A 23,228-nucleotide genomic window follows, 5' to 3' on the forward strand; every position below is an offset into this window, starting at 1 on the left:
AGGGGACCTGGCCCTCAAGAAGCTTACAGCTAGTAGGCCTACAAGCCATGTACAACCACTGCAGCACCCGGAAACCAACCTAAGAGTGACAGCAGTTACAGTGAGCTATGGGGGTGGGGTAAGGGATGCTACCTCCGAGGGGGGAAACAGGGCTGCCTGGTGAGGCTGTCCAGAGCCGGACTTTGTGGGTGGCAAAGGCTTCACACACGGTGATGTGTGAGAGCGTTCCAGGGGACTGACAGCACAGGCAAAGGCCCAGCGGCAGGAAGGGCTGGCCAGGTTGATAGCAGGGAAAGAGGTGGGGCCAGGTACCAGCTGCCCCTCCTGTCCTTACCTGGAGGAAGATGGCAGGGCTGCGTGTTACAGGGCTCCACATCCGCAGGCCTGGAGGGCTGCAGGCTCCCACAGAGGCCGGGCGGGCCAATGGCGCAGCCCACCTGGCGCCTCCGAGTGCCCGAGCTGCAGCTCGTGGAGCACTGGGGCCCCCCGGGGTGGGAGTGGGGAGAGAGAACAAGCCCGCAAAGGGAGAGAGACCCTGAGACTGGGTGGGGGGTACCCAGAAGGCAGGGGGAAGGCGGAAGGGGGAAGGTGCCTGGTACTGCGTGTCAGACCCAAGGACAGGCACATGTGCAGCCTCCGGTCAGAGACCCGAGGGACCGGGATTGGGCAGCAGGTATGGGTGGGGGGAAGTACTCACTAGACCCCAGGCGCCTACATGCCAGGCCTGGTCACTGAGCGGGCGACAGCTGTCATGCACACAGGGCTCAGTGAGGGGGGGACGGTCCTCCAAGGAGCACGCTGTGGCGTGGAGCAGAGACCCCTCGCCACCCCGGCAGGTGACAGTCCGCCTCCGGACCCCGGCGCCACAGCTGACAGAGCACTGTAAGGACCGGGCTGTCAGCACGAGCTGGTCCTCGCCCAGCTGGAGTCCCACCAGCCTGGCCCAGAGGGCAGACAGCACCCTGCTGCCCCATGCCCAGTTCCCAGGCCCAGAGAGGCCGAGTCATCCTCCTGCGGTTACACAGCCTGAACCATGGCTGCAGATACCAAGCTGAGGTGCGTTTTCCACATTCCTTCATTTGCAACTGCAACACAGGTAGGTGCCAGAAGCAGTGACCAGCAGCCCCAGTTTCTCCCTGGCCCCCAAACAATGTGCCCGGCTTCTTCTTTCCCACCCGGCCTGGGACCCTAGAGAAGGAGGAAGAACACGGGAGCAGGAATCCAGGCCCTCGCTCTAGTCCCAGCCTTGGCCACTGCTTCCAAGACCACGTGGCAGGTCACTTTACTCCCAGGATCTGTCTGCCCGAGGCGGAGGACAAGCCTCCCAGCCCTGCCCTGCTGCTGCCCAGGCCCAAGACCCAGCTCCTGACTTGCGCCCCTCCTAGCAAGGCCCGGGCCTCACCTCGCCCCAGGGCTCCGCGCTCCAGGCTGTGCAGCGCTGCAGGTTGCAGGCCTGCGTGGTAGGGGGCTTCTCAGGCAGGGCCGCACACTCGGTGTCCTCAGCAGCCTCCTGGACGCCGGCGCCATCAGACGAGACACAGTAGACGGTGCGGGACTGGGAGCCGCCCTCACAGGAGGCTGAGCAGGGAGTCCAGGGCCCCGCCTTCCAGCTGGCAGGGAGCAGGAAGGCGGTGAGGCTGGCCCTGCAGCAGGCGCCAAGGTCCAGGCCCAAGGGGGCACAGGAGCGGAGGGGGAACCCCCACCCGGCCCATTCTCTGAGCATCAGGCAGTGCATGTGAGGGGCAAAGAGCCCTGCACAAAGGCCAAGGTCCGGCCCTGCTCACCCATTCCCACCACTGTGCACTGGTCCCTAAAAACACAGAGCCTGGCCGCCTCCCTCTCAGCATTCCTGTCCTCACCTGAGTTCCCCTTCCTCCTCCTCACCAGGTCAGCCATCACCCCCAGCCAGACTCCATCCCCTCTGGGGCTGAACTTAGTGGGGAGCATCTCCCGGAGGGGCTGTGCTCACCCAAGTGGGGAGTGGCCCTTCCTGGCTGTGGGGCCCAAGGACCTAGAAGAAAGGGCCAGCCCACATGCAAAGCCACACCCACCACCATCCCAAGAGACCAGCTGCCACCAAGGCCACAGGGAGGAAGGACTGCACAGCCCTGCGGGGAGCCTGTGGCCCAGGAGCACCTGTTCCTGCACACACGCTGGGCCCCAGAGAGGCGCCACGCTCTGGGCTGGTGCAGGTAAGAGGTCCCTTGTGCACAAACACAGGCACTGCCGATGCCCTCAGGCCCCTTGGCCCGAGCCCTGGCCCACTCCTTGGCATCTGCCAAGTCCCCTGCCAGCTCAGACAAACGGGGCCTCCGATACCCCCCCAACCCTCCCGCCGCCAGCCTGGACATTCTGGGCACTGTGTGGGCTCAGGATGGCGGACAGAATAGCCTGGGGTCTCATGCTCAGGACCCCCCACTGCCCCTGCCCGGCTGATGGCTGGCTCCTCCCCCTCTGGCCACAGCTCTGAGGAGCCCCTCAACCTCCTTCTTTGCTCAACGCCTAAAGCGGCTGAGGGACCCCACTCCCTTCCCACCTAAGAGCTTGGATCCCGCAGGGGCCGAGGGGGCCAGCAGGGCCTCACCGCTTGGTGTGTGGGCAGGGCTGAGGGCTGCAGGGGCGGCGGTCAGCCGGCCGCGGCTGGTGCCGGCACAGGTGTTCGGGGTAGACCTCATTGTCGATGATGCAGAACACTGGGCGGGTCTGCTGACCTGCAGAGGCCCGGCCGTAGCAGGCAACCAGTCAGTCCAGACTCGCCAAATGCATTCTCTGGGCCAGGCACCCTTCCGGACACATCCCAAGCATCACCCTGATTAAGCCTCACGTGACCCCCTGGGGTAGGCTGCCATCACCATCCTCAATTTACGGATGAGGAACCTGAGGTTCAGAGACTTGTATCTGTGGGCGATGGAGCCCCGCTCTGACACCTGACCACTAGCTCCAGGCCCAGGCTCCACTGACAATGGAATACTGTCTCCTGTGAGATGCCACTGCCTCGGGGAAGCCCTCTGGTTCTCTTAGGTTGGGCGGGGGCCCTTCCTTGAGTCTCCTGATCTCTGGGTTTCCCCCAGGTGACCCCCCATGACGTGAAGCTGTCTCCTCTACTTGTCCACCTCGCACCCACAGCTGGAGCGCCTGGAAGACAGAGCCAAGCCCCGCGTGCAGCCGCGCCCCCTGACCGGGGCCCTGCCCTCACCTCCACCACACGTGGCGCTGCAGTCGCCCCACGAGCCATGGCTCCAGCTGAAGCCGGGCCGGGGGGAGCTCAGGGGCAGGTGGTACTCGAAGCGCACGCCAGGGTTGGGCTCCTGGCTGATGAGCTGTGCAGGAGGGTCCCCACTGAGGCTTGATGCCAGGGGGCCGCGCCCGCCCAGCCCACAGCCCTCCTACTGGCCGCCCCCCTCTCCCGCCAGCCCCGCTCACCTCGATGATCAGGGGCTCTGAGGTGGGGCCGCGGGCGTGGAGCTGCTCGGGCGCCAGGTCCCCCTCAGCTCCCCGCTCATAGTGCAGGACGGTGCTGGCCACAGGTAGGGCCCGGGCGCCCTCGATGGTCCAGTGCCCGTTGAGGTAGTATTCACCACGGACGCTCTTCACCGCTGTGCGGGGCGAGCACCCAGGTCAGCTGCCCTGGCAGGACCCACCCCCCTGCCCCAGACCCAAAACTTTCCTCACCCAGGAAATTCCTGCTGGCGGCCGCCTCCTCAATGCGGATGCTGGTGGCCCCCACGGGAACTATGAGGATCTGGTTGTAGCCTGAGGGGACAGAGATGCTCCGGGACCACTCTGGCCACAGGGAGGAGTTGGCCCTGAGGATGCTACGTGCCCGGCAGCACAGGTGGGGTCAGGGAAGGGCAAGGAGGACACAGGCAGGGCAGGGTGCTTGGGAAAGAGTGTTCCTGAGGAGCAGACAGCCTTACAAAGCCCAGAGGGGCGGGCAGGCTCCAGCACCCATACTGACCGGGAGGGGAGGGGGCAGATGGGGACAGTGGGGGAAGGGATGAGGAGGCATCCAGGTGGCCACTGGATAAGGGGGCAGAGATCCTAGTGTGAGCCCACAGGCTCCTGGACAAGGGTTTGGCCGCCGCCCTGAGGCGGGACCTCAGGGCTTTCATGACCTGAGTGCCACATCAGACCCTCTGAGTGCCATGAGAGCAACTCAGCCAGTGAGGGAGACAGGCCAGGAAGGAGCAGGTAACAGACCCTTGTCTCAACTGTCTGTGGACCCTGGGAGGAGCCCCACCTCTGCTGAGGTCATTGGCATCAAAGACGCCTGTGACGGGGTAGCAGGTCGTGCCATCACCACCACACTGCAGACACTTGTCCTCCTGCTTCGACGAGTCCAGGTTGTAGTCACAGCCGACAACCTGCCAGGCAGAGATGAGGGGAGATGGGAGAGACCAGCGTGAGTCACGGTCACACCAGGACTTGAACCCTGGCCGCGTAGCCAGGTCCGGGAGGTGCAGTAACCAGTCACTAGCCACGGGGGCCGCGTAAACCTTGAATCTGGCCTGTGGCTGACAGTCCGCCTCTTCTGCCTACTCGGCACCGTGTCCCCTTCTCTGGCAACAGCACCTCACTTTCCTTCCTCTGTGGGAGCACCTCTCTCCCACACAGTTTGCATACAGTTCCCCAACAGGGGCTTCGGGCCAATCAGCGGGTTGTATGCCTTGCTCAAAGCTCACAGGGGGAGCCCCAGGCCAGGACAAGCCAAAGGCAACCCCACGTTGCTGGAACTCCTGGGAATAGGGCGCCCTGTCCCCGGGAGTTGCCAGGCTGGGACAACTGAAGCCTGAGCTGCTGGGCCATCTTCACACCTCATCAGAAGAACCTGTCTGCCCCTAAGCTGACCAAAGAGACAAGGAGAGAGATGTTTCCAGCATCATCATTCAAGCACCTGCAGCCAGCCAGCCACTCCCTCCCCCAATGGCATTTTTTTTTCTTAAGTCAGTTTTAGTTGGGTTTCTGTTACTTGCCCATGAGCTACAACTACTGAGGCCACGTGCCACAACTACTGAAGCCCGTGCGCCTAGATCCCATGCTCCACAACAAGGGAAGCCACCGCAATCAGAAGCCTGTGCACCTCAACGAAGAGTAGCCGCCGCTCGCCACAACTAGAGAAAGCCCACGCCCAGCAACAAAGACCCAACATGGCCAAAAACAAATAAATAAAATAAATAAATTTAAAAAAAAGAAGAAATACACTGGCGAATGTATTAGAATATTTATGCCTGGAAAATTTGAGGATACAGGAGAGAAGGCTATAGGGACATTATCTTCAAGTATCTGAAAATAGGAGGAAATCCAGGGGTGGGAGAGGGGAATGGAAAGAATTAAGAATAATGGGGCTTCCCTAGTGGCGCAGTGGTTGAGAAAATGCCTGCTAATGCAGGGGACACGGGTTCGAGCCCTGGTCTGGGAAGATCCCACATGCCGCGGAGCAACTAGGCCCATGAGCCACAACTGCTGAGCCTGCGCGTCTGGAGTCTGTGCTCCTCAACAAGAGAGGCCACGATAGTGAGAGGCCCGCGCACCACGATGAAGAGTGGCCCCCGCCTGCCACAACTAGAGAAAGCCCTCGCACAGAAATGAAGACCCAACACTGCCATAAATAAATAAATTAATTAATTAAAAAAAATAATGGAAGAGAGGTTCATTTAGTATAATTGTGAGCAGCTGTGAAGAGCAGCGTGGAAACAAAATTACCGGGAAGAAGTGGTAGCCTCAGTGTTCACAGTGCCACCCAGAGGGTTCCTATTACTGTGGGCCTAGAGTTTTCAAAGGGCAAAGGTAAGAGGGTCACAGGGCATCTGTGATGCAAGGCACCTTAGAAGCTAGTCTTGAGAAGACGTCAAAGTCATGAGAGCCCCTGGCCTGCTGGTGCGGGGCTGGGCGACGTCTGCAACAGGCCCCGAGCCATCTGGTGGGGGTGGGGGCATAACTCACCCGGCAGCTGCCATCCACGCAGATGTCCCGTTTGCCAGGCTCGCAGGGTGTCCCGTCTATGACGGCCTCCCTGTGCTTGTAGTAGAAGCTCTCCCCCTTGGGAATGCAGTTCAGTTCACATTTGTTTGGGGCTGCGGCGAGCAAGAGGAGAAAGCTGAGAGGCTGAGCGAGGTTCAAGGCCTGTCCTAGCAACAGCGAAGTGTGGGCAGGAGCCAGAAGCACGCGCGCCCATGACTGGGAGGGGCCCACAGCGCCATACATACTCCCAGTGGCTCAGAATCCCACCCCCAAGCCAGGGAGAAGGGATGCTCTCCCGGAAACTGCTGCATCTCTGGGAATCCCTGGGAATCAAGTCGAAGAAAAATCCCAGAATAAGGAAAAAGCTAGACATTTGAAGAGGTCTATCCCACCCTTATTATTTATAATAGTCCAAGTTTTAACAATCAGCTACTCTATTATCTATCACTAGAATATTACGCGTGTTGACTGTGCTATTAAAAACTATGGTTATGAAGACTAGACAGTAATGTGGGAAGATGCTTATAACAGAGTGCAAAGTGATACTATGTAATAACTACAAGTAGGTAAACAGAGAGAGAATAATGTGAAAAGGGCTCGCATGAAATGCTAGCCTGGATCCTATGAAAGAGATAGGGTTAAGGTTTTTTTCTTGTTTCAATTTTTATATTTATCTAAATATTATATACACATTGTTTAAACAGCCCAGAAGTGCTAACAGGATTGTAATCACCTCCACCCAAAGAAGGCATCCCTCAACAACCCTTTTTAAACTTTCCCCTGTGTTCTAATTTTTCTATAACAGGTATTTAAATTATTTTCAACATACCCTCACCTTAGGATCCAGGAGGAGCAATGAATGCAAACCACCGCACTGGGGCCGCCCCCCCTCTGGCCAAGACCCCTTCCCCACCCCAGAGCACACACAGCTCTGTTAACTGATTTGGAATCCCGAGTGCCACAGAGTTTCCGGGAGTCATCCACAGTGAGCAGTGAAAACTACTACTCAGGTATGTTCTGACTCATCTAAAATGTTTTAAGTACACATGTTAGTGTTTTTTGTTTGTTTGTTTTCTTGAACTGTATTGCTCTAAAAATTAATCACCTACATCTTCCTCAAATTTACCCAGAGCCAGGTTCCGGCCCCAGAGACTCTGAGTAAACGAGCTCTTGCCACATCAAGCCCCCTGCAGCCCAGCCTGCAGGTTGCCCAAACTCAGGCACAGACTCCACTCGCCACCTCGCACCCCACCCCCTGCCCGGCCCTCCACCATGCCTCCTGCCACGTGAGGAATGCTTCCGGAGCAGGCCAACCAAAAGAAGTCTCAAAACATCAGAGGCTTGGCCAAGGCTTTGTTTGAAAACGTATGTATGGAGGGGAAAAGGATGGAAAAACCTCAAAACGACCACCACTGTTGTGCCCTGCTGGGGGTACTGGAGGTTTTCCTTTAAATGTATTTGACAACGTGTCTATAATATGGTAATGAGAACTGCGAAATGCAGTCAGTGTAGCAAAGAGATCCCCAAAGATGGGGCCCAGCATAGGGCAACGCAGTGGGGGGCAGCAGTCGGAGGGACTCGCGCACTTACCGCCGTAGTACGGCAGCCACTTGTACCGCCGCCCCTGGAACTCCTGGCCGTCGAACTCGGCGCACTGCTCCGCCCTGAAGTCGCGGGCCCCGTCGGGACAGCTCTGCGGGGCGAAGAGGACAAGGGAAGGGGCTCGTGGGTCCACCACTGGGGTCTGCCGCCCGGTTAGCCCCGGGGAGGTGGGGTCCTGTCCCCCCAACCCCCGCTGTAGCTTCGGGGAGGTGGAGTCGGGTCCCCAGGGCTCCCGTGCGCCCGCTCTAGGGGCCTTGGGCTGCCCGGGCGAAGCTATCATTTCAGGGTGGGTGAGGAAGGGGTTGCTGTGCACCGACAGGAGGGCCCCCGAGGGCTAGGATGTCAGCCGAGCAGGGCGTCCGGGAAGCTGTCCCCCACCCCCGGGGGCTTTACCTTACCTCGGTGCGGCAAGAGCGGTGGCTCCGGGAGGGGCCCACGCAGCCGGAGCCCCCATCTCTCCTGCAGGGCGAGAGCGCTGGGAAGACCCGAACCCCCATGACCCAACACCCCGCCCCTTCCTGGGGCTCCCCCGCCTGGACCTCAGCTTCGGTGGCGCCACCTGGTGGGCACCACTGGGCCCGAGGGGTGGCAAGGAGGGGAGGGGTGCGGCCTCACACATAAATCCCTTTAGGTAGGTTTAATCAGCTCTCTGTTTATACCTGGGAGAAGTCAGACCCAGAAGTCTAACTACCCCGGAGTTTGTCTAACTTGGGGCCACTCTGCCTCTTAAAGCAAATTCCCAGAGAAGCCTCAAATTCTGCCCTTGGAGACACAATAAGATGTAATACCTACCCACCTGGTAAGGTTATTCTGCCACTTAAGGAGTAAATGAGGATAAGGCACTTATAGTAATGTCTTCTCTCTCTCCCTCTTCACCCAAAGTTTTCAGGAACAGGTAAACCCACTGACAGGCAGGGTGTCATCACCCCTTCTTTTGCACCCTATAGTACCTATCAGAGTGCAGAGCACAGAGCAGGTGCTTACTAAGTCACTTAGAGTGAAAAACATCTATACTTGACAAAGAAGCTGACAGTAGAGAAACCACACAGGTTAAACTGTTGAAGATTATTCATTAATTCAACAAGAATTCACTGCACCTGCCAGGTACTGCATGAGGATCTAGAGACTCGGGGTGGATGAAGCAGGAATGGCTCCAGCCCCCTGAAATAAGGTGGTTGTTGCAGTCAGAGTGTAAGGACGTGGAAATGACTCAATTTCAAATTCTCCACTAACGCTGCTCCCAGCACAAATCCATTATGTCGTAGGTCCTGCCCCTGTGGCCTGGCACTGGCCCGGGACACCTAGCCCAAGACCCAGCTGCTCCCTCACGCCTGCCCTCTTTTTACAAGCTGGCCCATTCCCACCTTCCTACCTCTGGGAGTAGCAGGGGCGCTCCCGGAAGCTGACGCCCCCTCCACAGGTCCGGCTGCAAGGGCTCCAGCTGCCCCAGGAGCTCCAGGTGTCACTCTGCCGCCTCACCCTGGGAGCCTGCGGGAGGAGACACTCAGGAGGGACTCAGCACTTGGAGCCCCACAGGGTGCTCAGGGCTCCCCCGGGGCCCCCTGTCTCAAAACACCCCCTCCCCTGCAAAGAACCTGAGATCTTGTCTCCTAGAGCCAAGCCTTCAGGACGGCAGCACCGCCAGGCACCCGGACATACTTATTTGTGGAACTGGCCAGCTGTCACCATAAGGAGCTGGGAGCCGGCCTTCTCATCCGTCAACGCCACCTCCACCAGCCGCCCCTACTTGCCAAGTACAGCGGGCAAGCCGCCAAGCTGGGGGCAGAGATCTCTCCCCTGACCGTGATATCCCCTGGCTGGGAAGAGCCTGGTTTGAGAATCAAGATGTCTGCAAACATTCCCTTGAATGGAAGCCCACGGATCAGCAGAGCATGCCCTTCCAGGAGGGAGATACAAAAGGGCAGGAAGAACAGCGTGTCATCAGGCAGACAGGACTCCACCTGTGCGGGGAATGTTGCCCACGGGCAGCGCCATGTTTTTGTAGCTCTGGCCTATTAGAATAAGAACTTAATCTAACCGTGCGTGCGTGCGTGCGTGGTTGGAGTGGGGGCTGTGGTTTCTTCCTGCCGATCTGTGGCAGGGACTCCCAGGACTTCCCCAATATCCATCCTCCCCTTCTCCTATTAAGAGGACCCTTGACTCTTAGCTGGATACCTGGCTGCCTCCATCCCAAAATTCATTTCCCAGATTTCCTGCAGCTAACCACAGCTATATCACTAAATTCTTGTCAGTGAGATGTACATAAAAGTGTTGGGTAGCAGTCTCCAGTACAGGCATACCTCAGAGATATTGTACGTTTGGTTCCAGAACACCGGTATAGAACAAATATGGTGAAAAAGCAAATCACACAAATATGGGGATTTCCCAGTGCCTATAAAAGCTGTTTGCATTATACTGTAATCTATTAAGCATTCCTTCTAAGAAAAAACAGAAACAAATGTATGCACCTCAATTTAAAGTACTTGGGGCTTCCCTGGTGGCGCAGTGGTTAAGAATCTGCCTGCCAGTGCAGGGGACACGGGTTCGATTCCTGGTCCAGGAAGATCCCACATGCCACGGAGCAACTAAGCCCGTGCACCACAACTACTGAGCCTGCGCTCTAGAGCCCGAGAGCCACAACTACTGAGCCCGTGTCACAACAAATGAAGCCCGTGCCCCTAGAGCCCATGATCCGCAACAAGAGAAGCCAACGCAATGAGAAGCCTGCGCACCGCCATGAAGAGTAGCCCCCGCTCGCCGCATCTAGAGAAAGCCCACACGCAGCAACAAAGACCCAACACAGCCAAAAAAATAAAATAAAATCATTTATTTTTAAAAAGTACTTTATTGCTAAAAAATGCTAACCATCATCTGAACTTTCAGGAAGTCGTAATCTTTTTGCAATAGTAACAAAGATCACTGATCATAGATTACTGAAAAATATAATGATGAAAAATTTGAAATATTATGAGAATTACTAAAATGTGACACAGAGACACAAACTGAGCAAATGCTGTTGGAAAAACGGCACCGACAGACTTGCTCGACACAGAGTTACCACAAACCTTCAATCTGTAAAAAATGCAATATCTGCAAACGCAATAAAATAAGGCGTCCCTAAGAGATAGCTTGCATGTGCATTTGTCCTTTTTCTTCTTCCTCCTGTATTCCTTCCTGCTATTTGGAAATCAGATGTGATGGCTGGAGTTGGAGCAGCCTTCTAAACTATAAGGTAATTTGGGAATGGAGGCTTCACATAGTGAAGCAAAGATAGAATCTGGAGCCTGGAGGATGTGGTGAGACAGAACATCCCTAGACTTCTGACCTCTGGGTGTTTATTTGAAAGAGGGATCAAGTCTTTCTTGTGGAAGGACTGTTATTTGGGACTCTGTAACAGAAAAATAATCCTAATAGATACAGTTTCCCACCCGAAAAATGTGACACCCTGCAGCTGGCATCAGAAGCCCACATGCTACACACATATTCTCTTATTCACTCCTCAGAATAACCTGACGGACCCCAGTGCATGGAGTAGAGAGAGGCAGAGAGAGAGGGAGCCACGTAGGAACAGGTGGACACAATAGCAGGTTGTCTTCACCCAAGGCCTCTGCTCTTTCACCAGGGTCCCACCGACCTCACCTGGAGAACCAACGCCGACACTAGCCGAGGCCTAAGGAGCTGGAGAGGTGTTGGACATGATTTCTTGCTAGGAGGCAAAAGGTGGACTGGAAATATGTCCCGTTTGCTGGAAGGGGACTTTATTTTAGGGCATCACGACATAAGAATCTCTAGGGGAAAGAAATCCCTGCCATTTTCCAGAGGAAGAATTCAGGTCCTAACGTGGAAAAGCAAACTCTTCCTCCCGTCGCGAGCCACCCGCCGGGCGAGGATGGAGGTTTGCGCACGCGCAGATTACTCACAGCGTTCTAGCGCCTCGGTGCCAAACATCAGGTTTTCCTTGTTTTATAATAAAACCAGAACCCTGAATCAGAACAACTCACACATGCAATGAACCACGTACAAAACCAAGAAGGAAGGGCCAGCCAGACCAAAGGTCTGAGCTTTCACTCCTCAAATCATTTACCCTTCAGTTCTAACTGGGCCAAAATCGCCAAGCCTCCAAAAACCAGCGAACCAGAATATAAAAGTGTTCTCTCTATGAAATTTAAACTAAAATTTACTTGGATCCGTTCCCATTTTAAAGGGGAAGATGTTGAGTGTCGGGGTTGGAGGGTGACTTTCCAGGGACCACAAGCACCTCCACTCCAGACTCATCACTACAAAATAAGAATTCTGGAAGCGGTCCACAAGAACTGCTGCTTTCTCATCCTGCCGCCTCCGCCTGGCTACTAATTACCTCTGACCAAGTCCTGTTTGGGTGTCAGTCTCACTCCTGAAGCACGAGACTGAGCCTCCCCAATCTACCCTTCCCTGCGACTGGGCTGGGCTTACCGGCGTGGGCAAGTCAACAAGGGGCACCCCTGCCACCCAGCCACCTTGGGCCATCAGGATGGGGTGGGGGAGGACTCACCTGAATACAGGACCCCTTAAGTACCAAGCCTTACAAACATCCCCTTGCCCCCGAGCCCAGCACCCGTGAAGCAGGCATCCTAGAGCCAGGCCCTGTCCTGTACTTTAGTTTCTCTGACAAAAAGAAATCAGTCAGCCAGCAGCATCACAGACACATCTTGTTTCTCTATAATTACCCAAACCATGAGCCCGCATGATGGTGTGAAGCCAGAATGAGCTGCTCCAGTCCACCCTCACCCTGGGCCTGTCCTCACCTGCCTCCTGACGCTCTCAGCACCCCACCAGCTCCTCCTCCAACCCCACCTGGGCAACTCAGGAGCCCCCTTTCCTGCTGCACTGTTCCCAGGGGATCAGCTGCCCGACGTGCATGGGTGAGGGTGGGAGTGGGAACAGAGGCAGAGGCGAGGAGATTGGAAGTCCCCCTCGTGAAGCCTCCCCCCGACCAGCCTGGGGTTGGGGGTGGCAAGGGGCGTGGTGCTTTATCCCTCCGTAATCAGCTACTCACTCTGCTCAGGCTGACCCCTGTCAGCACAGAGAATGATCCCATGAAGTTCTGGGCGTCCGGCGAGGAAGTCCTGGCCTCAGCTAGAACCAGCCTGGGCCATGGGGCAGGGGGCTGCACCCAGCTAAAACCAGCCTGAGCCACACCCTCCCGCAGTGCAGGGGGTGTGGAGAGTTTTCAGCCCCAGCTATCCAGGTGTCTCTAAGGGAGAGAGCACCTAAGAGGACCCAGGTTGCTATGGACACCTTGACTCACTTCACCTGCACGCAACCTGTGGGTGGGTGTTATTATCCCCCCGCCCCCCCGTTAAAGGAATCTAAGACCTGGTGATTTGCTTAGGGTCACAGCTGTTAGGAGGTGGCTCTGAGTTTCATCCTGGTGTCCTGACACTGTCACCATGCCCCACCCGCACCCTGAGCTCTGAGCTTCAGCCAGGCACCAGGATAAAGCCTGTGCCGAGGACCTCAGGGTGTGGCACTTAGGGAACAAGGACCATGGGGAGGGAAAGATGACCCGGGGAAGCCAGAAGGTGGTGGAGAGGACATGAGCAAGGGGGCTTTAGCCCACTCTCTGCTCTGACTGTGGCCCATGCTAAAACCGTGGGGCTCTGGAGCAGTGCCCACTGCTGACATCCATCCCTGCCTGCCCCTCTCGGCCCTGGTCGGAGGAGTCCTTCTCATCCTCCACTCACATTTCCACTGAGGCATCATTCCCCCTGCCCTCCTCAAGGCAGCAAACAGTTTGGGTCCTTTCTCAGGGGTCCTCCTGCTGGCCTCAGAGGGCTGGGTAGGGCTGTGGGTCTCCCCCTGCGGAGCGCTCTCCAGGGACAGGACGGAATCTGTGCCCTCCATCCTGTCAATGCAGGAGAAACTTGGCAGGAGCAGCCTCCAGGACCAAGCCCTGCTCTGCAGACAGTCCCTTCCCCAAAGATCGGTCCTGTGGTCTAGAAGATTCTCTGTACCTCCATAGAACCCAGGTATGTTCTCCAGGGAGCCCTGTCCTTCGGGCTAATGAAACCACTACTGTGATCACCAGTTGACTTCCTGTGTCCACTTTCTAAATTTGCGCTAATGCGGTAGCCACTAACCACATGAGTCTATTTAAATTCACATTAATCAAAATCAAATAAGAGTCAGTTCCTCAGCTGCATTAGCCACATTTCATGTGCGCAGTAACCACATGAACTGAGTGGTTATCTTATTGGACAGCACTGATGCAGAACATTTCCATCATGTCAGAAGGTTCTATCGGTCAGCCCTGCTCTAGATGCTAACCCCAAAGGCAGTGGGGAATGGCTGGCACCCCAAACCTCCCCACTGAGGAGCAGCTGAGTTTGGTCCCAGGCAGGTGGCAGACATCTGGTGGGATGGGCCACCTAGCCCTGCATCTTGGCTGGTGCCAGCACTGACCCCCTCTTCCTTCCACCGTGATATACCACCCGGCCAGGACGTTCCCAGCATTAGCAGTGCCCCCCAGCACCTTCTGAAGGGGGAGGGCGCTGGGACGTTGCCATTTCTGCAAACTGTGCCCCAAAGCCAGGAGGGAAGTTTCAAGGTCCCACCCCTCTTTGAAGGAGCTGGGGCCGACGGTTCCCTCCTCCCACACCACCGTCCCCGTCGCCGACATTGGCCCTCTCCTGGGGATGGCGCCACTGCCGGGGGTGCTCCAGCCGTCGGGGGCTCCGGCCCGCGGCCAAGCCCTCGCCCCCGCCTCCCCAGCAGGGTCCTCCCGGGGCGGGGCGGAGCAGGGTGGAGGGGAAGGGTCGAACTCACCGAGGACCCGGGCGCCTGGGGCAGCAGCAGAAGCGCGAGCAGCAGCAGCTGCATCTCGGCCTGGCCTGCGGGAGAGGCCAGGGTTGGAGCGCGTGGGCGGGACAAGGCGCCGCCCCACCCACCCCGAATCCCGCGCTCCCCGCGGTCTCCTGGGCCGGCGCGGCGGGGGTGGCCTGTCCCTCCCTCCCGGCTGCCCACAGGTGACCCGGACACCCGCAGAGGGCCTGGTGGGGATGCCGTGGGGCGCAGCGGAGCGGCCGTGCCACTCACACGGTGAGGGAGGGAAGGCCCGTCTATAACTGGCTTCTAAAAGTTCAAGAGTAACTTCTTTCAGGGTTTCAGAGGGATGGAAAGAGGGCAATTAAAAATACTTCCTTAAAAACAAAGACAAGGGCTTCCCTGGTGGCACAGTGGTTGAGAGTCGGCCTGCCGATGCAGGAGACGCGGGTTCGTGCCCCGGTCCGGGAGGATCCCACGTGCCGCAGAGCGGCTGGGCCCGTGAGCCATGGCCGCTGGGCCTGCGCGTCCGGAGCTTGTGCTCCGCAACGGGAGAGGCCACAACAGTGAGAGGCCCGCGTACAGCAAAAGAAAAAAAAAAAAAAACTTTCTTGTTAAAAGACCGGGAGTTCAGAATCAAAGCAATCAGACTCACTGTTTTAATTCAGCAAGAGATTCTTTTTAAAAAGCCATTACAGCGCTTGTTTAAAAACTCGTTAATAAAAATGTTTTTTAAAGTCTCTGCAGGCACTTTTAAAACTCAACTTAAATGCTTTAAAAATGTTAATTGTATCTTACTTTAAACCCAAGCCAGCATTTCTCTGTACTGGAGAAGCTCCACAAGCAGGTTCCCTAAGGGGTGTGTGTGTGTGCAGAGTGAGTGCAGTGTGTGCATGTGTGCAATGTAGTGTGTGTGTGTGTGTGTGTGTACAAAATGCCTGTGTGGAGTTTGGTGTGTGCACGCATATGATGTGTGCGAGTGCAGCAGGTACAGAGTGTCTGAGTGCAGTCTCGTGCATGTGTGCAGTAGGTGTGCATGTGTGTACATGTCACTGTACTGGAGAATGACATACACAACGTGCCCCTTTCAGTACAAAACATTAAACAAGTACTGGCTTGTATGCTTAAGTTTTAAAATCTGAAATTCTATCATTGTGCTCTTTAATTTTCTTAAGCATAAAATGATTGCAGTTTAGAAGAACAAAATAGAGCATACCTAAGCCAGGTTCAGCCAGATATAACCTGGCACATTTAACCATGCACATGCTCCGTTAATTTAGCACCAACTGTGATTCACGTAGGCATAATTTTCTCTGCAAACCGGAGGTCCACGCGGCTGGCGGGGTGAGGGCGGTGGCGTGCTGCCTCCCGCTCGCACCGCCGCGGTCCAGCTTCGCCTCTGCGGCCCCTCGTGTAAGAACCGCGCGCGGGAGGGGAAACCGCGGTGCCCAGGGAGCCTTGTTCTCGGGCTAACGGCAAAGATGCTGCTTCTCTAAAGTAGAGACTGCCTTCAGGGGGCGGGGATGAGCCTAGCTTAAGGAAAGACGGCAGGAAGGACAGAAGAAAAGAACTTTATTTATAGTTGCTACTGGGAGCGGCGGACTCCGGCCGAGCGGGTCTGTGGCGCCGAGCGGGTCTGTGGCTCCGCGCGGGCTGTGCCGGGGGCCGGCGTCTAGGGTCCCCTCGCGCCCTTCCCGGTCCGCACGCGAGGATCTCCCCCGCGCCCGCCCCGCGGGGGGAACGGGCCCCGTGCAGCCCCCGGGACGGAGAGGGGCGGCTTGCGACGTGAGGCGCGGGTCGGCGGCGCAGGGACCCGGGCTCGGGCGCTCCAGGCCCACAGCCGCAGCGGCACCGGGGAAGGGGGGCGCTCGGTCTCCGGAGACCCGCGCCGGAACGGCGTCCGACGTGGGGGAGGGCAGAGGAGGCGGGAGGGTTGGCGCGGGCCGCCTGGGTTGCGTCTGTCCGCCCAGCCCCAGCCCTCGAGGCTCCCGGGGTTTCCTGCGCGCCCACGACCTCCCCCACCCCCTCCCGAGGGCGCGCGACGCGGAGCGGGGACCCGGCGCCGCGCCCGCCTCAGCGGAGAGTGGGAGGCGGGGTCTCCTCCCGGAGCCCCCCAATTCCTTCCACGCCGCTCTCCCCGGGAGCCGGGCGGGGCAAATTCCTGCAGCAGCCCAGGGGCGAGCCGCCCCCGCCCCCGGGGTCCTGTCCATCCGCCTCCTACCTGTCTCCCGCTGGAGCCCGCTCTGTGGGTGCCCGCCCCAGCCCAAGTCTGGGAGGTCTGCCAGGCCGCCCGGAACGCCTGAGGAGGTTGGACTTTCTCTCCCCGCCGCTGGCTGGCTTCCTCCCCGCCCATCTCCCCCCGTCCAGCTCTGCTGACATCCATCCCCGGTGACCTGCGATGCCCAGGGCCTCCATCCCTTTGGGTCTATGCTAGGCTGGGCTTGCCCTTCGCTTTGGGGGCTGGCACCAGTCCCATTTCCTCTGTAGCCAGGTCTTCCGGTTCTGTGCCATCCTTCCTCCATGCCCACCTTACATACAACACAGCCCTGTGTCCAGCCGTCTGCTTGTCCTCTACCCCTGAATTCTATGCTTCGGCCACAACTGAGTTTCTCCACACACAATCTGCTGTTTCCCACCTCCCAGCCACCATTTCCCGCTGCCTAGAATGCACTCTGGAAACCCCCTCTTAACCTTGCAAACTCCTAGTCACCCCTCAAGATCCGCCAAACATCATCTTCTCTAGAACCCTCCCCATGCCACCCCAGGCTAAGTTGGTGGCCCTTTGCTCCCTCAGTCTCCATCTCTGTCTGCTGTAGTTCTACGGTGCATCACACAGCAGGGATCTGAGTCTCCCTAATTCAGCTGTGAGGTCCCTGAGGGTAAAGCATGCATCCCTGTCATGTGAGTTCAAAGCACTAGTTGGGATCAAGGTAGGAGCTCAATAAATGCGATACATTTAATTTCCTTTCCTAGCTGTCCTTCTTTTTCTCAACCAAGGCATTCCTTGTCTGCCATCTCTGTTTTGGAACTGGAAATCACCTATCCCCAGAAAAATAGCACTGGCCCTGGGGCACTCGGAGGTGGGGAGGTCACAAGGTTGATTCCTTTCCCTCATCCTCTTCTGTCTTCAGCCCGTTTCCCAGCCCAGCTATTGGGCATTTCTCCCCTGGCCTCCTGAGGGTCAGAGAAAAGTCACCAGTGGGGAGCTCACCCCCTCTTAAGACCTCCAGCTCCTGCAACTCATCTCCCTGGGCCATCACAGATGCTCAGACAAAAAGCTTATTAAAACATAAGCATGTTGGGCTTCCCTGGTGGCGCAGTGGTTGAGAGTCCCCCTGCCGATGCAGGGGACACGGGTTTGTGCCCCGGTCCAGGAAGATCCCACGTGCCGCGGAGCGGCTGGGCCCGCGAACCATGGCCGCTGAGCCTGGGCGTCCGGAGCCTCCGCAACGGGAGAGGCCACAACAGTGAGAGGCCCACGTACCGCAAAAAAAAAAGGAGGCATGTTAAATCTGGCCCATTTCTTACCTGTCAGTGAAGAGAGGAGATGCAGCAGCTGTGTAGCAGGGGCCCCTGGGGACTTCTGTGAATTCTTAGGCAAAGATAAAGCTTGGCAGAGAAAAGGGAGTGGGATTACCCAAAGCCTCTCTAGAAAAGGAAAATCTGTTTCTTCCATTCCAAAAGCCCCACTCCCTGCTCCCCTCAGTCAGGAATTTTTGGAGCTTGGTCAAAGGTCCCTGTAAAGTGGGAGGCAGCTGCTTCTCCTGCTGTGGGGTTGAGCAGCCGAGGCACCTCCCGGATCTGTTCCTGGTTTCCCTCTACGATCTATGATCCCTTCTTCTCAGACACCCCGGCCCATGATTTCTTACTCCTCACCCCAGCGGCAAAGGAGACCCAGAGGCTGGGGAGGCAGCACCCGCACGCAGTGCATCCTTGGACCCGCCAGCTGGGCTCTGGCGGTTACTGGTTAGGGCAAGCACTGGCCTTTAAGCCTCACGTCCCACCGCCTCAGAGAGACATGGTGAGCACGGTGCCCAGCACATAATTCTTGTCCATAAAAAAAATGGTGTGCACAAAAACATGGTGGTTTAGAAGGAAGATTCCAGGTACAAGTGTAAGACCTTCTCTAACATTGTAAATTCCCCTCTGTACTGGCCCTGTGTCACACTCACTGTGGCTGCACCAGGCTCCCTTCCACTTGGGGCTGGGGGTAGGGTTAGCCTGGGATGGCAGAAGCAGCAGGAACCTGCTCTGCCTCTCATTGTGTGTGAACTAGGGCAAGTCATGTCACCTCCTTGTCTCAACTTGCTCACTCGAGCCTCACGCAGAGGGTGGTGGAGCAGGGAAGTAACTGGCTTCTATAAAGCTGCTACCAGGTGCTCAGTAAAACTTAGTTCCTTTGGTCCCATGCTCCCTCCACCCGTATCCTGGATTCCCTACATCTTGAACATCTTTGTAGATTGCAGATCTAGGGACACGGCCAAGAAATAAGTGGCCAGATCTCTTTGTGAGGCTGGGTTGGGATGGGGAGCTGAGAGAAGAGGGAGATGGCGAAACCTCAAAAGCCTCAGGGCTCCCGGGATGCACCTCGGCCAGGAAGCCTTCCCTGTGCTCCCATGGTATGGGGTTTGCCCTAGCACTTTGAACTACTGCAGTGATGCATTTGTCTCTCTTTCTCCGTTTAAGTTGTGAACTTTGCAAGGGCAGTGGTCTGTGTTGTTCATCATTGTGCCCTGTACCAGGGGTTGGTAGTGGCCCTGAAGGTGCCCCTCAAGAAAGTGGTGCGGGAACCATGGCTGGTTGACAGTCTCCAGCTGCCAGATCTACACCGCATTCCGAAAGGCTCTCTCTGCTTCTGCTCCCTTCCTTTTATCTTTGCTGCATTTCCCCCAGTAGATCTCCCGTGCACGTAACCTGACCTGACACACGGGGCTCTTGGTTACAATCTGCAGAAAAGGACATGGCTAACTTAGAAAATTTATTCAGAGGAAGGACATTGGGAGCTCCTGGAATTGACAGGAAGCTAGAGAATCAGGCACAGAAATGGGCTGGAATCACAGAAATGATCATAGATCATGGCCCAGGACCAGTGCTGGTTAGGACATCCTGCTGGACACTTGACTTTAGGCAATACTGACCCATGTCACCCCCAGAAAAAGCCCCTTCTAGACTCCAGCCCCAATAGGAGCATGTCGGCACCCTGACCGCCAGGACCCGGGAAACAAGACTTGGCAGGTGCCCCAGGTGGGAGCTCAGGCGCGGGGCTACCCCGGAGAACAAATGTCCACTCTCAGCCTTTGGCACCAGCACTCGGTATCTGCTGACCTGGGCTTAGAGGGCGCCGCTTCTCTCCTTGCTTCTGTTTCGGATGGTGGTTTATTGATTTATTCAGGCCTTGAACGTCTGAGTGCCTATGGAGAGAGTAAATGTCCAGCGGTGGTAAACGCTTAACAACCAGCTCTCTGGAGGAGAAAAAGCACTGCTTTGTAGCGTTGATCAGTTTCCATGGTGTAAACACCCCACGGCTGTTTTCAAGCTACCGAAGCAATGTCACTAAGCACAGGGTTGCACAGCGGCTCTCCCAAGCCGTGGACTGTAACACACAGATCGTCCTGCCCTTGGTGAGTTTACCTTCCAGTAGGGCACTGCATTCTACCCTTGTGGGTTCCTTTAGAATAAAACAAAGCTTCCAAACTGAATATTCAAATATTTCCACTATAAAGTCACAACTTATGCTGCAGTCCACTACGAATCCAAAAGGGAAAAGAGAACACTTCACATTTGAGGATTTCTCCATTTACCTCTGTACTTCTCCCCACCCTCCAATACATACATCCATTTCCCTCGATATAGCCACTCAAAGTTGGGTGGTGGGAAGGAGAGCGTTCAAACGCTCGGTGCCAGTCTGCGCCCCTCCACACCAACCCCTTTCCTCCTTCCCACTGCCACATCCAAGTCAGGACCTTGAACAGGAAGTGAGACATGAGAGGGCAATGCTCAGGATGGCTGACGAGAGGCCATCACATGCCACCCGGCCTTGGAAGGGAGTGTTACCCTCAAAGCTGGGACAGAAATAAAGGTTCCTCAACCCTCCCACTGACACAAGGGCCATCCAAAACAGAACAGAATTCCTGGGATGTCCTTCTGTGCCCTGGGGCCTGAACCCAGATCCTGGGACAGGGCGCCAGGGGGAGGTTGAGGCCTTGTGAAGACCCTGGGGTGTGGGCAGGACACTGCCCTGGGGCGGAAGACTGGAGAGCAGCAAAAAGGAGGAAAAGAAGGGGTTTTCCAAAAAACTTGTCCTGATTGGCTCCCACCCAGCAGGTCTATCCTCAGAGATCTCATCCCCTTCCTTCCACATGGACACACACACACACACACACACACACACACACACACACACACACACACATGCACACGCTGTAAGGATCCAGGCTACTGTCTCCTCTGGAGAAGCCAGTTGCCTGAACTCCTGGAGACATTAAGGGGCTGGTGTAAGGAGAGCCCCTCGCCCACCCTCTGCTTCCTGAGGGGGAAGGGCTCTGGCCTTCATGGGGTGTGAGGCCAGCCTGCAGAGCACAGCCTGGAGGGTCCCTCTGAGCCTAGCATGGGTGGCCTGGCCTCTAGAGCACAGCTGGTGTCCCGCGGCGGAGCAGTGTGGCCTCGCTGCCTCAGTCACTGCAGAGCGAGGGCAAGGTGTCACTCTCTTGTTGTGGGTTCTGACTCTGGCTCGGCGTCTCCTGCTCTGTGGCTGCTGTCCCTGTGGGCTGCCAGGGACGGGTCCTGGATTGGGGGCCCTGGAGGCCAGCAGCCAAGGCTCCTGAAATCCTCTCCTCTGGGTTTCTTTCCATCACTCTCTCAGGACACTGCTTACCTCCTCTGCTGCTTCAACCTCTGTATTTGGATGATTCTCAGCCCAGAAATGGAGAGGTGACTGTGCCTTGTGCCCAAGGCCTGGAAACATTACCCAGAAAGTTAGAGGACCTGCACCACGCAATTCAGAAACAGACTTTCCAACACTCAACTTAAGGAGGGGGAAAGTACTAACTTTTTATCTTTTTGCTGTGCTTCTCTAACCAGTAAATTTCAGACCCATCATCCTGGACCCCTATTTTAGAGTACAATGCCACTTAAAGATAAGTGGTGTTGTGGTTACTTTTGTATTAAAACAGACTTACAGACTTGCAACATGGACAAACCTTGAGAACAGGGTGCTAAGTGAAATAAGCCAGATACAAAAAGACAAACATTGTATGATTCCACTTATAGGAGTTACCTAGAGTAGGCAATTCATGGAGACAGAATAGTGGTCACCAGAGGCTGGGGACGGGGGTGGAGGAGGAATGGGGAGTTAGGGTTTAATGGATACAGAGTTTCAGTTTAGCAAGATGAAAAGAGTCCTGGAGATGGACGGTGGTGATGGCTGCACAACATTATGAATACAAATACCACTGAACTATACATTTAAACTATTCACAACATTATAAATACAAATACCACTGAACTATACATTTAAACTATTCACAACATTATGAATACAAATACCACTGAACTATAATCATTAAAAATGATTAAGGGAGTTCCCTAGTGTCCTCGTAGTTAGGATTCTGGCCTTTCACTGCCATGGCCCGGGGTTCAATTCCTGGTCAGGGAACTGAGATCCCGCAAGCCTCACAGCACGGCCAAAAAACAAACAAAAAAAAGTGATTAAGATGGTAAACTTTATGTCATGTGTATTTTACCAGAATAAAACAACAACGAAATGCATTATGAAATAAAATTACAACTTTTGTTTTCTTAAAACTCCAGAGACATTTCTGCCCGTGGCTGCCACTCTGGGCTGTGCCCAGGACCCTCAGGGTCTCTCACGTTCCTCTGTTGCTTGAGCAGCTTTAGGTAGGAAATTTGAGAAATGCTGTCTGCCTTTTACAGAAGAGAAACCGGAGGCCCAGAGAGGTGATCCAACTCACAGTGCCCTCTGTCCTGGAGGTAAGAAGCACAGGCCTGGGGCAGCCCCTCCCACTTTCTTGCTGTATGCGTCTGGGACTGTTATTCATCTTCTCGAAGCTTCCATTTTCTCACCTGTAAAATGAGGATAACCCTACTCACGGGTGAGGTGAGGATGACCTGAGACAATGCTTGTGACGGGCTCAGTGTAGGGTCTGGGCACGTTAATAGTAAATGCTCAACGGACGTTGGTTTTATGGGGCAAGTACGTTCCTCTGGGGCTTTTCTTGGTTAAATGAGGGGTAAGGAGAAGTATTAAGAACCGTACCACCCTTTATTCCTCCTGCATTCAACATGGTGACACTGGCCGAGGACAAACCCATGTATTTCTCAAGATGTCACAAATGCTCCCTGAGGAGTAATCCTGTGTGGATTCAACCCCGACCACCTGTTTATAAATACTGGGTCTCTTAAGCAGATAAGGCCAACTGACCTCAGGCTCCACCAACTCCAGCACAGCCTTGTAAACAAGGGCAAAGTGGTTAATGTTTGTTCTTACTTAAAACATGTTCCCACACATGTGCCCTGTTTATATCATCCTGCACGGAAGTCCCCTCCTGTGGACCCCTAATCCACCCATTACTTCATGTATTCACCAAACATTTATTGAGCAGTTTCCAGGAGCCCCAGATGGGTGGGTGAGTGCATGCACCCAGCTCCCTCTTACCACTCCGGCCAGCGCATCCCCACACCTGGCAGCAGGAGGGTTTGGGTGGCTGGGCAGAAGGCACACCTCTGTGGTCTATGTGAAGGTGCCCACACTGGTCTGGCTCAGAGGCATCAGGGTGCATGAGACAGTTTCCTCTGCCAGCCTCCCTGTCCAGAGAGCCAGTCTGCAGACAAAGGCTGTCTACTCT

The 23,228-nt window shown here is 55.9% G+C and overlaps 1 protein-coding gene across 1 annotated transcript in view; it reads right to left on the bottom strand.

Annotated features, from left to right (window-relative positions):
- Positions 1-16,633, bottom strand: part of PAPLN (papilin, proteoglycan like sulfated glycoprotein) — a 34,031-nt gene extending 17,398 nt beyond the window's left edge. Inside the window, exons 1-14 of the mRNA XM_060139546.1 lie at positions 16,586-16,633; positions 14,368-14,432; positions 8,936-9,051; positions 7,962-8,022; positions 7,552-7,654; positions 5,944-6,074; positions 4,241-4,364; positions 3,673-3,753; positions 3,424-3,596; positions 3,197-3,320; positions 2,585-2,711; positions 1,403-1,610; positions 698-880; positions 335-476 (exon numbers count right to left, since the gene is read on the bottom strand). Of these exons, the coding sequence (XP_059995529.1) occupies positions 335-476; positions 698-880; positions 1,403-1,610; positions 2,585-2,711; positions 3,197-3,320; positions 3,424-3,596; positions 3,673-3,753; positions 4,241-4,364; positions 5,944-6,074; positions 7,552-7,654; positions 7,962-8,022; positions 8,936-9,051; positions 14,368-14,421 (1,627 nt within the window). The 5' untranslated portion in view covers positions 14,422-14,432; positions 16,586-16,633. The remainder of the gene's footprint in view (positions 1-334; positions 477-697; positions 881-1,402; positions 1,611-2,584; positions 2,712-3,196; positions 3,321-3,423; positions 3,597-3,672; positions 3,754-4,240; positions 4,365-5,943; positions 6,075-7,551; positions 7,655-7,961; positions 8,023-8,935; positions 9,052-14,367; positions 14,433-16,585) is intronic.
- Between the last annotated feature and the right edge of the window lie 6,595 nt (positions 16,634-23,228).

Source organism: Lagenorhynchus albirostris, chromosome 1 (genome assembly GCF_949774975.1).
Source record: "Lagenorhynchus albirostris chromosome 1, mLagAlb1.1, whole genome shotgun sequence".
Lineage (NCBI taxonomy): Eukaryota > Metazoa > Chordata > Mammalia > Artiodactyla > Delphinidae > Lagenorhynchus > Lagenorhynchus albirostris.